Raw genomic sequence first — 13,576 nt, 5'->3', positions numbered from 1 at the left:
CGTAGGGAGCTTCTGAAGGTACAAGGCAGGCCTGACGTGTTTAAACTGCAGTGATTTCATTAAAGGGATTAATAAACGCTTCCTAGGCCAGCTGAAATAGGAGCACAACATTATAAAATGGAGCATGTCCAGCGAAGACACATTGCCATAACCAAAGGGAGCCCTTACCTCAGGCCATACCCACCCACATGGAGACGCCTAAAAATGGTACAGTTGATTAAACATAAACCTCACCAATAAAAACCTACCATGCTTTGAGTGAACCAAGCATGCTCCATCCCTTGTGCAGTTTTTAAAAAAGAATGTGGCCCCTAACCAATGGCTTCTGAAGTTCTAAGCCTTTTCTCTCTGATCGGGAGCATTCCAGAAATAATCTTTTAACATTCCCCAAATCGTGGGCAGAGAGAGAAATCCGATTCATAAAGGTATCGGGCCTGCCTAGAGAAAAAAAGGATGGCTTAACATAGGCAATCCAAGGTATACTAGTTGCCCGGTCCAGGGACAGACAGTCCTTGAGGATCAACCGGCTTAGCTTCAGCTCCACCCTGCTCCAGATCTTAATCCAACACAGGAGCGGGCTTAAGGAGATCAGGTCCGAGACATAATCGAGCCCCAGCTCCGCATGCACTAATGAGTATTCAAATGCTCTACATAGGGGCCGATTCTGATCTGGGTCGGAAGGGCACCGAACGCGATCCGGCCGGAAAAACTACGAGCCATACACGTGTTTTCCGGCCGACTCGTACAGCTGTACGAGCGAGCAAGTACGATGCGAGCTACATGAAATTCACCGACCGAGTCGTTTCCGGGTCCGAACCGCTCCGTACGTCTCAGTCGTAAGCTAACCGTGGCGTGCAATGGATGCGATTCACGACGGAGCCATTACAATGCACTCGTCGGACAGCCCGCAAATCGTCTGGTGGTTGCCTTTGGGGGTGTGTGTCGGACCCCCTGTCACCTGCAGCCCTACGACTCGGTCACAGGGGGAGACCCATGGGTCTCCCCAACACAGACATGTAAGGTGCGGATGGCACCGATGCGTACCCACTGAAGGGGGCGCACTTGTCCGCAACGTACCAATTCTGTCAATGGAGCGGTCTCCCAATGATTCCAGCCCAATGATTCCAGCCATGAACTTCTCTATATCCGCTATAAATCTGGACAATTTACAACAAATCTAAAAAAAATATGCAGGCTATCAGCATTATCCCCCCCGACAACGAAAGCATTTTCCATCATACCCTCCCTCCCACTTAAACATCCGAGCAGGGGTATAATACAAATCAAAAACAGTTTTAAAAAATTGTACTTTCAAGCCAGCGGACATTAATACAACCCGAGATCTGGTAATAGCATCTTCAATAGATATGTAATGTACACCCAAAGTGCTAACCCATTTACTATTCTGTTTCCCTATATCATCTGTTCTATATGATAACAATATCTTATACAAGATGCCAATTTTCTCCTGCCGCCTTACAGCCTCTATAATTAAATTGGGAGCAGCCACAACTTTTTTCCGCATTAGATAATCCCGGACCTGAAGAAATTTAAAATACTGAGAATTAGGCAAATTGTAATATTTCCCCAATTCTTCATATGAAATTAGTGACCCCCCCCCCCCGGGAGAAAAGATCCCCTAGTGTAATAATACCTTTTTTCCTCCACCCGTTGGCAATATTATCCCAGAAGATGGGAGGAAGGATCTTAATTGCATTCATTGGTGTATAATATGATAATTTCTCCGATATACAAATTTTCCGTATTCTCTTCCACACTTTAAAGGCTCCTTCCATTACTTTAAATCTTGTTCGCTTAAAATAACTGCCATCAATCTCTTTAAACAAACAGTATCGGGCTTCAGATCCCAACATGATCTCAAAAATCGACGGGGCCTGGGCAATATTAGCCATTCCATCCCCAGTCAATAAAATCCGCATTTTTAACAAAAAGCATACATAAAAATAAAAGGCAAAATCTGGTATAGCTAAGCCACCTCTCTCCATTGGTAGCGTCATAAATCTAGCCGCTCGTCTTGGTTTGCCAGGAGCCCATATAAACTTTATACATAAAGATTGAAGATGTTGCAGCTGAGTGGTTGTCACCTCCAAAGGAATTGATCTAAATATATATATAAAACCTTTGGTAAGATATTCATTTTAATAATATTGCTTCTACCAATTAGGGTAAAATGTAATCGTCCCCATTTATCAAGCGACTCCCTAACACTATGTAACATAGTATTCCAGTTGACATCGACCAGTTCTAGCATTGAGGTCTTAATTTTAATGCCCAGATAAGTCACCTCATGTAACACTCTAATATCCTGTAAATCTATACTATCTGAACAAAGGATTTGTGTTTTATTTACATTAAGTTTGTAACCAGATATCTGGCCAAACAATCTTGCTAAATGTTCAATCTCTTGAAGCGCAAGAGAAGGATCCACCGACGTCACTGCGATGTCGTCCGCATACGCGAAAACAGAGAATGGAATATCATGTACATAAAAGGATTTGATACAAGGGTTGTTGCCCAGTTGTTCAACAAAAGGGTTTATATATAAGGCAAACAAAAGTGGCGAGCAGGGGCAGCCTTGCCTGGTCCCTCTGGTGATTCTGACAGGATCAGTTAATAACCCCATAGCAGTAATTCTGCCGATCGGCGAAGTGTATAGTTCCTGTAAAGCCTTCTGTAGTGATCTGCTTCTAATGTTGTGCATTTCCCTTGCCCTGGTTCTCTGCCTAGCTATGTGATGTCATGTAGAATGTTAGGGATGTAGGTACTTGAAGGGTGGAGTTGGAGAAGATGGGCTGAGTAGCCAGGAGGCTGCTCCTGGTGGGGCTTACATAAAGACTTACAAAGGAACCGATAAGGATATAGCTGAAGAATAAACTACAACTACAAGACCCTGTCTACGAGACGTTCTTTCATTTCTACATTGGCGACGAGAATCCCGACCCAAAACCCATATGTTGCATCAGTTGCCACAGATACTCCCACTCCACTTGATCTAAGGCTTTCTCCACATCCAATAGAATTAGCCCTAAGTCTCGTTTTTCGGTATGGGCAACATCAAACAATGTGATGACTTTATTTACATGAGTGACAGTCCCACGAGCTGGAATGAAACCATGTTGATTTAAAGAAACTAAAGAGTTTATAACCTTAGATAACAGCATTGCCAATATCTTAGAGTATATTTTACTATCGCAGTTTAACAACGAGATCGGGCGGTATGATCCTACTAGTTCCGGGTCTTTGCCCTTTTTACAAAAAAACGCTATAGTAGCTTCAGCCCATAAGTTAGGAGCATAGCCCTTCTGAGCAGTCTGAAAAGTTTTCAGCATTTCGTCCTTCAACTGATGAAAAAACAATTTGTATATCTCAACCGGCAATTTGTCAGGGCCAGCCGCTTTTCCTAAAGATAGACTATTAACAGCAATTTCTAATTCCTACAATGTGATAGGGCTCTCCAATAATTCTGCGTCAAGAGAATCTAAATGTAATACTCCTTGCTTTAAAAAAACATTATCATTCTCATCGATTCCCCCAACATCCTGTTTAGTATACAATTCAGTATAAAACTCACTCTCCTTCATCCTAAAGCCCTATGGTGCATGTTTTTACTGTAGAAGTAACACACAAATATTAAACAGAGAAAAAGAAATTCTTCCTGAAGGATACACACAATGTTTGTGTCAATACCTCCAAGCAAGAACAAGTCAATATTTAATGCTGTGGGATCCACTGATGGAAATCCGCTAGTTGCATAATGTGAAGTGATATTGAGTCTATGTGTATTAGGTGAGTAACACTGCTAATGTTCATATGGATACAGTAATCATAATAGGCTTCTTCCACTGTGTTAACATTCAGTTTCATTCACTAAACTAAACAGTAAGCAGGATAAAGGAGTTCTAGCTCTAACCTTCGTTTTGTTCGAACAGACTACCTCGCATCATTTCCAACTCTCATGACCAGAAAATGAGAATGTGATTACCAGCTAAGTTAGCTCCGCCTCCCACATTCCTCAGTTCGGTTTCTGATTGGTGGCTGTCTGGCAATGGTATGATGGTATTATTGCCCACCATCTCAGCTGTGCAGAAAACACCACAAAGGAAAAGGGAAGGGGGTTTGTGGGTGTGCAGAGAAGGACGGACAATATGAAAAAAGTGAGAGGAAAAAAGACAAACAGAAAAAAAGATTAAGAAAGGGATCAGACCAAAACATTAATGAAATTGTAGTCACCTAAAAGTTGGTTAGTAGCCAATTTCCAATGATTTGCCAAGATTGAAAGTTTTTACAGAATAAAAAAAAAACACCCAAAGCCCAAAACACCATATTTGTGAAGTTGGATTGCCTAAAGCCCTATTACATTACAGCACCATGGAATTCAATATAATTCGAACTTTCTCCTATAATAAAAAAAAGAGGTGCACACAATACAGAAGATGGTTAAATTATAACTTAAAAGCTTCACCAATAGGAAGATATTTCCGATGGTATTTCATGCGGCCAAATAATGAAAGGGGTGCCACTTCCATCAACAACTAATGAGACACTAGGGCATTTGTCTGAATCACTTGCAATGCTTGTCTGCCATCTTCAACATCACACCAAGGAATTTGCCTTTCATATTCCTTACTCCTGACTGTGCAGGTCTTGCTGTGGGCATCAGCTGGTGGGTCATGTGTGTCTCAGAAAGTCAGTAAGGCATTTACATTTGACTGTTTTATTTTTCATGAGCGGTGGTCATGTACTTCACTCCTATTGTGCTGTGCTTGGGTGGATGGATGAATGGAGCAATGGCTGTGCTGTGTGTCCCTGCACTGCCGCCGCCTGACTTTTACCCATCCTATGTGTATAGGGAGACATGGGCTGCCAGTGCAAGTAAGGATCCCATTCACTGTATAGAAGGAAGTGTTTACCGCTGCATCTGTGCTCTACAATCTGTACTTGTGAGGAAAGTTTGGCTAATGTAATTTGCTGCAACCATCTGGTGCATTAAAGGATAAGGGCCCTGCTGCTACCTGTCGGTGTGAGGGAGAGTGCACTACTGCTGCCTGTGCTGCACCTGTTATGTGTGTCTATGTGTGTGTGTAACTTAAGCTGCTCCTGCCTGTGCTGTATCGAGCGTGTTTAAACCCAGTAAAACATCACTTCCCTTCCTCGACCGTCATCTGTACCCGAAGGAGTGAGAAATTTGCTCAGAACTGTACAGGAAACAGAGGACAGGCAATTCCCTCTTGTGCTGTGACAGCTTCCATCCAAGTGCCTTTGGGAACAATTTTCAGGCGGGACAAATCTTAATGATCAGGAGCAACTGCACTGACGTAGCAAAGTTTAAGGAACATGGGGAGACGCTGAGCACTAATTTGCCCCCGAGATCGTCCCCTGACGAACTCATTCACAAAGTGGCCAAAACGGTCAGAAACAACAATAGAGGGGCCCTCCTGGAGACACATCCTAAATGCCCCATGGACAGGCTTGTTTGTGTCAGTGCCTACAGTCGCTTCACCAATACCATCAAAAGGGCCATAGCTAAGTACGGATCTATCCTTAATACAGAAGACAAATTATATCAGCAAAGTGTCCAGAATCACACTGTCCAGATCTGCTTCCTGACCTGAAACTGCTTTACTTCTCTGCCCTGTCATCACCGATTCCAGTGAATCGAAGCATACAGATTTTCACTCTGTCTATATTACACCCGCAGTTCTTCACTAAGTTGATCCTGCATTTCTGTCCAAGGATATAAATGTTGTACTTGTCACTCTCATTACTGAAAATCATCCTCCAAGTCCCTCATCAACGTTACAAAGACAAATGCGTCCGCAGGCAAACTGATGAATCATCTGCACTCGTCCATCAGAAGACCTGGTTGTCTACAGCATAAGCATCCAGTCAACTGTCCCACCGCGTGTTTATTTGGTGACAGCCATGAATCCTGGAGGAATTACTGTGTTCAAGAAATATATTTAATATACCGTGCTGTAACAGCAAGAACAAGTTTTCAAACTTAGAAGGTAAACTATAGGGTCAGCAAAACATTTGGAGAACTTTCCTTTTTCCAGTAAAGTAGAGTCTAAATCACAAAAACAAGAACTATTTTCAAACATGCTTATATCTCTGTACAGTGTGCAGCTGCTCCAGACAGGTCTCTGGATGAGAGGGGATCAATCATTAATTACAACTCTAATCCATTTTAGAACATTGGAATGTTGAGCGCTCCATAGAAAACAATGGCATGCTCTGGGCTTCTAATGACAGATAGAAGCTCGGAGCATCAACATTTCAATGTTTGTTCACAGCCACAGCTGTGAACAAAGGCCGGTCGGAGCCCGAGGGGAGTTCAACCCCCATGGGCTCCGTGAGGTCTTTCACGAATTACAACATGCGCTCTACGGGCAGAATGCTTTAAGAGCCTTAGGGCCCTCCGTAGCGGGCTCAACCGGCCATTAAAGGGCCGCTCCCTTGTTAAAACCCCGACGCTGAGGCAGGCCTTTAATGGCTGGTAGAGCCTACTACGGTGGGCTCTAAGGCTATAATTGATGGAATCGATAACCCTGGGAGTTAACATGATGACTCCACCCTCTGCAGAGTAAGCCCTTCTCAATGGCTGCCAGCCAAAGTAAGCCTTTTTGAATAAACATCAAGCAGCAAACTCTAGACCCAAAATTAATCAAAATGTGACTGTTATTATTCTAGCTCACTATCTGATCAGATGAGTTAGCTTGTGAAAACCTCCCAGCCCCATCTTCAGTGTGCCACAGTCATCTCAGCCTGAAGTTGATCAAAGAAACAGCTTTGATTGTGTAATTATACGATACCAGTATAAGGACGCCTTAAATAGATTGTTCTATCTCCCAAAATCAACTACCAAGCAAAAATGAATCTGCAACATTTAAGGACAAAAACCAGTTTGGAAGGAAAACGTATCGCTCATTACTATCTTTGATCCAAAAGCATAGAAATCATCATTGGGAATAAGCCCATAAAACAGACAATTAAAAATATTGCAATAAAACACATTAAAATCAGCATTCATAATTAAAATGCAAATAAGTATAGCATCAATTGATTAATTGGAATTCATTTAGCACAGTACTAATAATGTAAAAACATCAGAGTAGAACATGCAGATGTAAGTTATATTTAAAATCAATGATCAAACCGATACACAGAGGCAAATGATGTCTTTCAGTTCATAATAGCAGAGCATCCAGTTGGCCAATGATTTAAAAGGAGGAAGAGCGTCCCGTCATACGAGTAAGCATGGTTCATGAGAAGAGCAGTTTGGAATGTAGACATGCATCAATAGCACAGGGGTTCAAGTCCGAGCTGCATTATATAATGGGTAGCTACTCAGGCTTAATGCCCTAGTAGCCCAATGTGTATCATCTCCATGAAGCATGCTAAATAATTAAAGCTGGAGGCCCAGCGGTTTTCTTGTGTATCTAACTGCTAAAAGATAACTTCCCAGGCTTAGTGCCCTTGGGATACTGATGTCAGTTCTTAGAATCCGATAGGCAACACTAAAATGTATTGTGCCCAAAGTAGTACACATTGACCTAATCCAGGACCTTCTAGATTTTACATAAAGTGAATAGAAAAACAATTAATGTTCAACATCCTCAATGCTATCAGTGCAGATCATGCAGCTCTGCAATTTAGAGTCGCCTAAGTCCTATTTATGAGTAAATGTATTCACCTGTAAGGTGCCATGTCTTGATTTCATTAACAAGGTATGGGCTAGCTGTGAAACAAAGGCGTCCATATAAGGCTCTAAAGAGGGGACATGTTTAAAGTCCAGGAACCAATCAGTCAGCCCAATTGACTTCACATTACGGTGATATGACTCAGTCACATAGGTCCAATATTTCTCCTTAACAATTGACTTGGAGTTAGGTTTACATAGTAAAGGGTCCGACCAGTACATGCCCAAGCAACTTCACATTGCTGAACCAGGAGATAGTAATGTAATTCCCCATGCTAACAATTTCCTCAAGCGCAGACCTATTAGTCAGTTCAGAGGAGGACCACAATCGCACTCAGAGAAGTAGTTGTCTTATTTTTGCTATGTCCCCGATTTGTTTAAGTCGTATCTCAAAACACAGGGGAAGTGTGGTTGTACTGTTGGGTAAAGTAAATAAGGTTTTTATAAGACAGTGTTCTTTGGTGGTCAGCCCCTTAATGTCCTTTATCCCCCACAGTTCAGCTCCATTTAGGACTACTGACTGTGCCTTGGCCCTGTAAATGTCTACGACTAAGGGCACTGGTTTTGGTGCAGTGGTTTTGTAACATTTGGTAATACAGGGCGATCCATGAGTCAATGAAAGCTCAGATTTAAGTAATTGGGTTTCCAATTAGTAGATGTGTGAAACCTCACCCCTAGATAGTCAAAGTGATAAACCTGCTGGAGCTTGGCTCTGCACATATAAAAACAAATCCTACTATGGGATATGTGCAGGTTTAGAGACAGGATCTTGGATTTGGAAGCATCAACTTCCATGCCTCTAGATTCTCAGTACTCTGATAAACTATTCAGTTCTGCAGCCCCATGGGCATTCAAAAGAGCAGGACAGTATCATCCACAAATAAAACTGTGGGTGTTGGCCAACCCCCTATCCAGGGGTAGGGACAGATGAATATTGACAAGTGGTCCACCAGGTCATTAATATAAAGGGAGAATAGTGTTGGGGTGAGAACACACTCCGTATGCACTCCATGTGCGGTGGGTAGGCGTTCAGTGAGCTCCCCATTGGTCCCCCATCTCACCTGTGCATAGGTCCCCTCATGTAGTCTCTTAAGGATGTTCAGCAAGCAAGGATCAATTCCCAATCTGGATAGGGCGAGACACAAACTACATCTCGTGACCAGGTGAAACATGGCCCTTAGATCGACAAAAGTGATGTAAAGATGGTCTTTAGAAAGGTCCAGATATTTCCATCCTATTAGATTCAAGCGAAAGGCCTGGTCAATGGTGCTCACCTTTGGGCGAAACTCTGCTTGGAAGGGAGAAAGAATCATTCTCTCATCCAACCAGTCTTGTAGCCTAGATCAGATTTGATAGCAGAAAACCTTTTCCAGGTTATCAGTCAGACTGATTGGTCTGTAGTTACTCGGGGAGGTTCTGTCTCCCTTCTTATAGATAGAGATTATTTCTGCAGCTAACCATGAAGGGGGATGCTAACGCCCTCCAGGATTTTATTGAAGAAGGCATTAATGTAGGGGCCCCAGACTGTGAATCATTGTTGCTTAAAAAATTAGAAATCCAGTATCAAGAACACCAAGCGTAATTTTATGTTACCTTCGCTCTCAACTTTTATGCTGCCTCGTCCATGTGAACACTGCTCCTCCGAGAGCACCTGTGCTTCCAGTGGTTGAGACTCCAGATGCTGGTTGATACTCCCTTGTTGCTGGCACTGCTGCCTTCCCAAACTGGTCATGTTCATGTCTCTGAAGCTAAGGAAATCTGTAGTATCTATTGGAGCCATGCAGCTCCCAGAGCTGCTCTCTGAATGTCCTTGGGTGAAAGCTCCAGCCGGATAACACCCATCTCCAGACTCCAACCGTGTATCCTGATGGACTGTCACAGTGTCACATGGGTGCCCCTTCCCTCCAACCACAGAGGGTGTGGGGTTCAGGTCATCCTCAGGTGCGAGTTTCAAATCCCTCTCAAAGTCACTATCATTGTGTGGTGGAAGGTTCCGCAGCATCAAATGCTGTGGGAGCATAACTGTAAGAAAAATGGACCATGTAAGTTTTTCTTCCACTTTCAAACACAGGTTATAGATGTTAGTCCATTTTACACCAATGCTACTTATAAATACTTGAGAAAAATGAGGTTTAGGTCATATAATTGTCAGACATGATCAAGTGAACATGAAGTAGTAAAAACACCAATGACACAGGATAGATACACAGTTTCTGATAGCATAACACTGTCACTGGAGATTGCAAAGAATAAACAAGAATTTTTTTGGAACCTCATTTGGGAAGTGTATTTAAATATCTATATCATGGAATGCATCAGCGAGGCTTGCACAATTAGAGAAAAAAAGACTGGGAGTCTCAGGGTTAGTGGTATTTACCATGAACAAGGCTCGAGCAACTCAAGACTGACTTACCCTTGAGGTGCTTTGAAGAACTGAATGTTTATTCAGTTTTATAGTTTTTTCACTATACTTTTAAGACACAAGTGGTGTGGGTAACTGATACACTCATCCCACCAATATGATTTTGCTTTATAACATTTAGTTTATAAATTGTCAAACTGATTGACGTTTTGACATTGGGAACTACTTTAATAAAGAAAGACTTTCTTCTAAGCTATTAGTTCATAGAGTACTGCTGCCCCAAAGTGTTTTATATCAATTATAGAATACGTGGAACATGTGTAAATTCAGTCAAGGTGAGTGAGAACTGAAGCACAAAGTGACAGCTTCTAGCTTTCACAGGCACTGAGAAACAAAGGTAGGTTATTTAGGATGGGAAAAGGACTCCACACTGTCCAATAGGCTGATAGAATCTACGTTAATGCACCGTAGTTAAAAAACAGAAGAAAAAAGGAGGTTGAAATTACTAATTTAGTTATGTCTGGCAAGTACTTCCATGAGGACACCATTGAAAACAAAATACTAGCTGAGCTATCATTAAATCACTCTGCTGTCTCTATGCTGTGTTACATATTTCCATAATTTAGCTATTTTATATTGTTTTATATTAAAGGGATTGGGATGTTTGATTGAGTGAAGTGGAATGGAGCACTGCACAATATTCTTAACAAACGCAGAATAGTCTTTCTGTTTTCATTGCACTGTGCTTCATATCGAGCTCTGTAAGTAAAGATTTAGAAGCACTTGCACATTGCAGAGGTCACCTGCCCAAGACAATCGCATGGTCGGAAATAATCAAGGAGCTCCTTGAGAAAGACAGAAAATGACAAAATGAAGAAGCCCTGAGGCAACATTCTCCATGGGCTCCACCAGATCACAAGCAAGGAAAATGTATTTAAAAAAATCAAAATGCTGATGCTCCCCACACTGTCTATAATGATAGGCAATCAGTTTTGCAAACTAATCGATTCAAGGTTTTTTATTATTTCCATTTTTACATGAGTCAATTATAATCTCTCTCTTTTTCATATGTATGCCCCACTGACCCTTTTAAGACTCACACCTGATGTGAAATTACCACATTATTTTGGTTTGCCCATAAATGTAATGTGTTCTTATAAGATTCTGTTTCATGCGTTTCCTATCAACATGCTGACACTCCTAGATGTGTATTCTGCACTATATAGATATAACACTAAGCCCATCACAAAATTGTATAATAGTCTCCTGATTTAAAAAAAACATGTTTTACAAGATTGTAACCACATTAAACATGATATAATGCTCTGAAGACATACGCTTTGGACTAGGAAAAAAGACCTCCCAATTGTATATTCAACAGAGGTTTGGGTCTTCTATGACCTTCTTAAGTGAAGACACATTTTTTCTCAATTCCCAAAGACCCATTCTCCCTTGCAAGTCAACGAAGTCTATGATATTTCTTAACTCTGCACTCTATGGAAGTTACCATTTTTTATCATAGTGAAATCTGAACAATACTTTAGATAAGTGATATAGTAAACATGTTTTCTGAAATGATGCCATATAAACAAGTTACTTACCTCTAGTAACGCTCTTTCTGGTAGACACTCTATAACCGCAAATTCCTCAACTTTTGAATACTCCCTCGTGTGCCAGATTGGATCTGGAAAATCATCAGCAATAAACATGCGTGCTGGCAGGTGCCGCAAGCATCTCCACGGTGTCGTCATTTCACACCAGATGTGACATGTGCATGCATACATACATGCCACCAAAGCGTGCTGGCATCAGTTACTTTTTTGATGCATCAGTGCCCACAGACATGGAGTCAATCAGATTGGTTTTGACCAGTGGGCAGATTCCTAAATTGGGATCTTTTTACATAAAGAGCCCAGTTCATGGAACAGGTAAGGTGGGAGGGTCATTGAGGAATCTGAAATTAGATCGCGTCTCTACCAGAAAAGCATTACCAGAGGTAAGGTACTTCTTATGCGAATAGAGACTTTTAACTAGAGATACCTCAACTTTTGAATATATACCTAAGCAATTCTTCTTAAGTGTTGAGTTCGACAACTAACCAAGCTAAAAAAGAAAAGTAAGGACCGAGCGGTCAAAGTGCCCTTACTGGCAGGCCTGATTGCATAGGCAATATGTTTTGTGAACATATTCTGTGACACTCAAATAGCAACCTGACAAATATTGAATACTGGCACCTTGTGACAACATGCCGAGTTCAATCTAGCATGAGATGGTCAGTTTCTGCAGAGCCTTGCCTTTCTTCGCTCCAGTGAACCTGGTAAACTGCTGATAATTCACACACAGTTTTTGGTGTGATCACCGTAGAAGCGTAGTACCCTTTTTGGATCTAACCAGTGATGGCTCTCCTCCTCATTATAGGGGTGAGGTGAAGCAAAGAAACCCAGAAGAGTAATATTCTTAGCAACATGAAAGGGAGTCAACTCCCTTCAGAAGGAAGGAGGCTCAACTCCGCAAAGCCAGCTTCTCTGCAATGAATGTGTTGAAGGACAGGTTAGCAGAAAGAGCCTGCAACACGTGGATCCGTAGCCCCGATGATATAGCGACATGAAAGGCTGTCTTGATGTTATGGAGACTAATTGGGCAACTGCATTAGAGCTCAAAAGGAGCACATATGAGGAATGTGAGGACCCAACTTAAATTCCATTGGGCACAAAAAACACAAAAGGGGGGAACATGTTGTGACCATTTAAGGAAATTCATTACAATGAGATATTTAAATAATGATGGCTGGTCCGGCACCTGTAAGGAGGCTGAAAGAGCCAACAGGTCCCCTTTATCAGTGCGCAAAGCAAGGCCTTGACTTTGGAAATGGACAGCACAAACAACAGAGCTTTGGACGGTTTGTCATGGATTGGGTCTATCTGTTTAGTAGCGCACAAGACCACAAACATATCCCAACGCCAGGGGCATACAGCTTTAGATGAGGGATGCCTGGGTACCAAGATGACTTTCACGACTTCAGCATGAAGGTTCAAAGAACTCAACTGCCACTGCTCAATTTCAAAACATGGAGGTGTAGATTGCAAAATTTCGGGGAGAGAACCCTGCTCTGCGCCTACAACAGGAGATCCTCTTGAAGAGGCCGCCTGATAGAGGGGCAAATGATCAAGCCCAGGAACTTGGGGTACCATTCTTTTTATTCCTAATCAGGAGACCCTAGGATGACTCAGGTCCAGTCTATCCTGACCTTCTTCAGAACTCAGGCCAGGAGAGGTATCGGCAGTGTCCCGAGCTCCACCCTACATGGAGTTTGTCTCTTGGCAAGAAACTCCAACATGCAAAAGTGCTGACATGCATTATCTACAGTGATGAAAACATCCAGCCTGATCTCTCCCCACTAGCAGAAAAGAATAAAGGGGCAGCTCCGGATGTAACGGCCAATCATGATCCGCAAGGCTTGATGTCTTACTTAATTTGCTCTGATTTTCAAGGAA

The 13,576-nt window shown here is 42.2% G+C and overlaps 1 protein-coding gene across 1 annotated transcript in view; it reads right to left on the bottom strand.

Moving 5' to 3' along the window:
• The window catches only part of LOC146770883 (rho guanine nucleotide exchange factor 11-like), a 304,352-nt gene that overhangs the window by 59,258 nt on the left and 231,518 nt on the right, over window positions 1-13,576 (bottom strand). The window contains exon 16 of the mRNA XM_085640387.1: window positions 9,314-9,742. Coding sequence (XP_085496513.1) covers window positions 9,314-9,742 — 429 coding nt within the window. The remainder of the gene's footprint in view (window positions 1-9,313; window positions 9,743-13,576) is intronic.

This window comes from Triturus cristatus, unplaced genomic scaffold (assembly GCF_964204655.1).
Source record: "Triturus cristatus unplaced genomic scaffold, aTriCri1.1 SCAFFOLD_326, whole genome shotgun sequence".
NCBI lineage: Eukaryota > Metazoa > Chordata > Amphibia > Caudata > Salamandridae > Triturus > Triturus cristatus.
The sequence above is the reverse complement of the archived record's forward strand: the minus strand, read 5'-3'. Positions and strand labels throughout refer to the sequence as shown.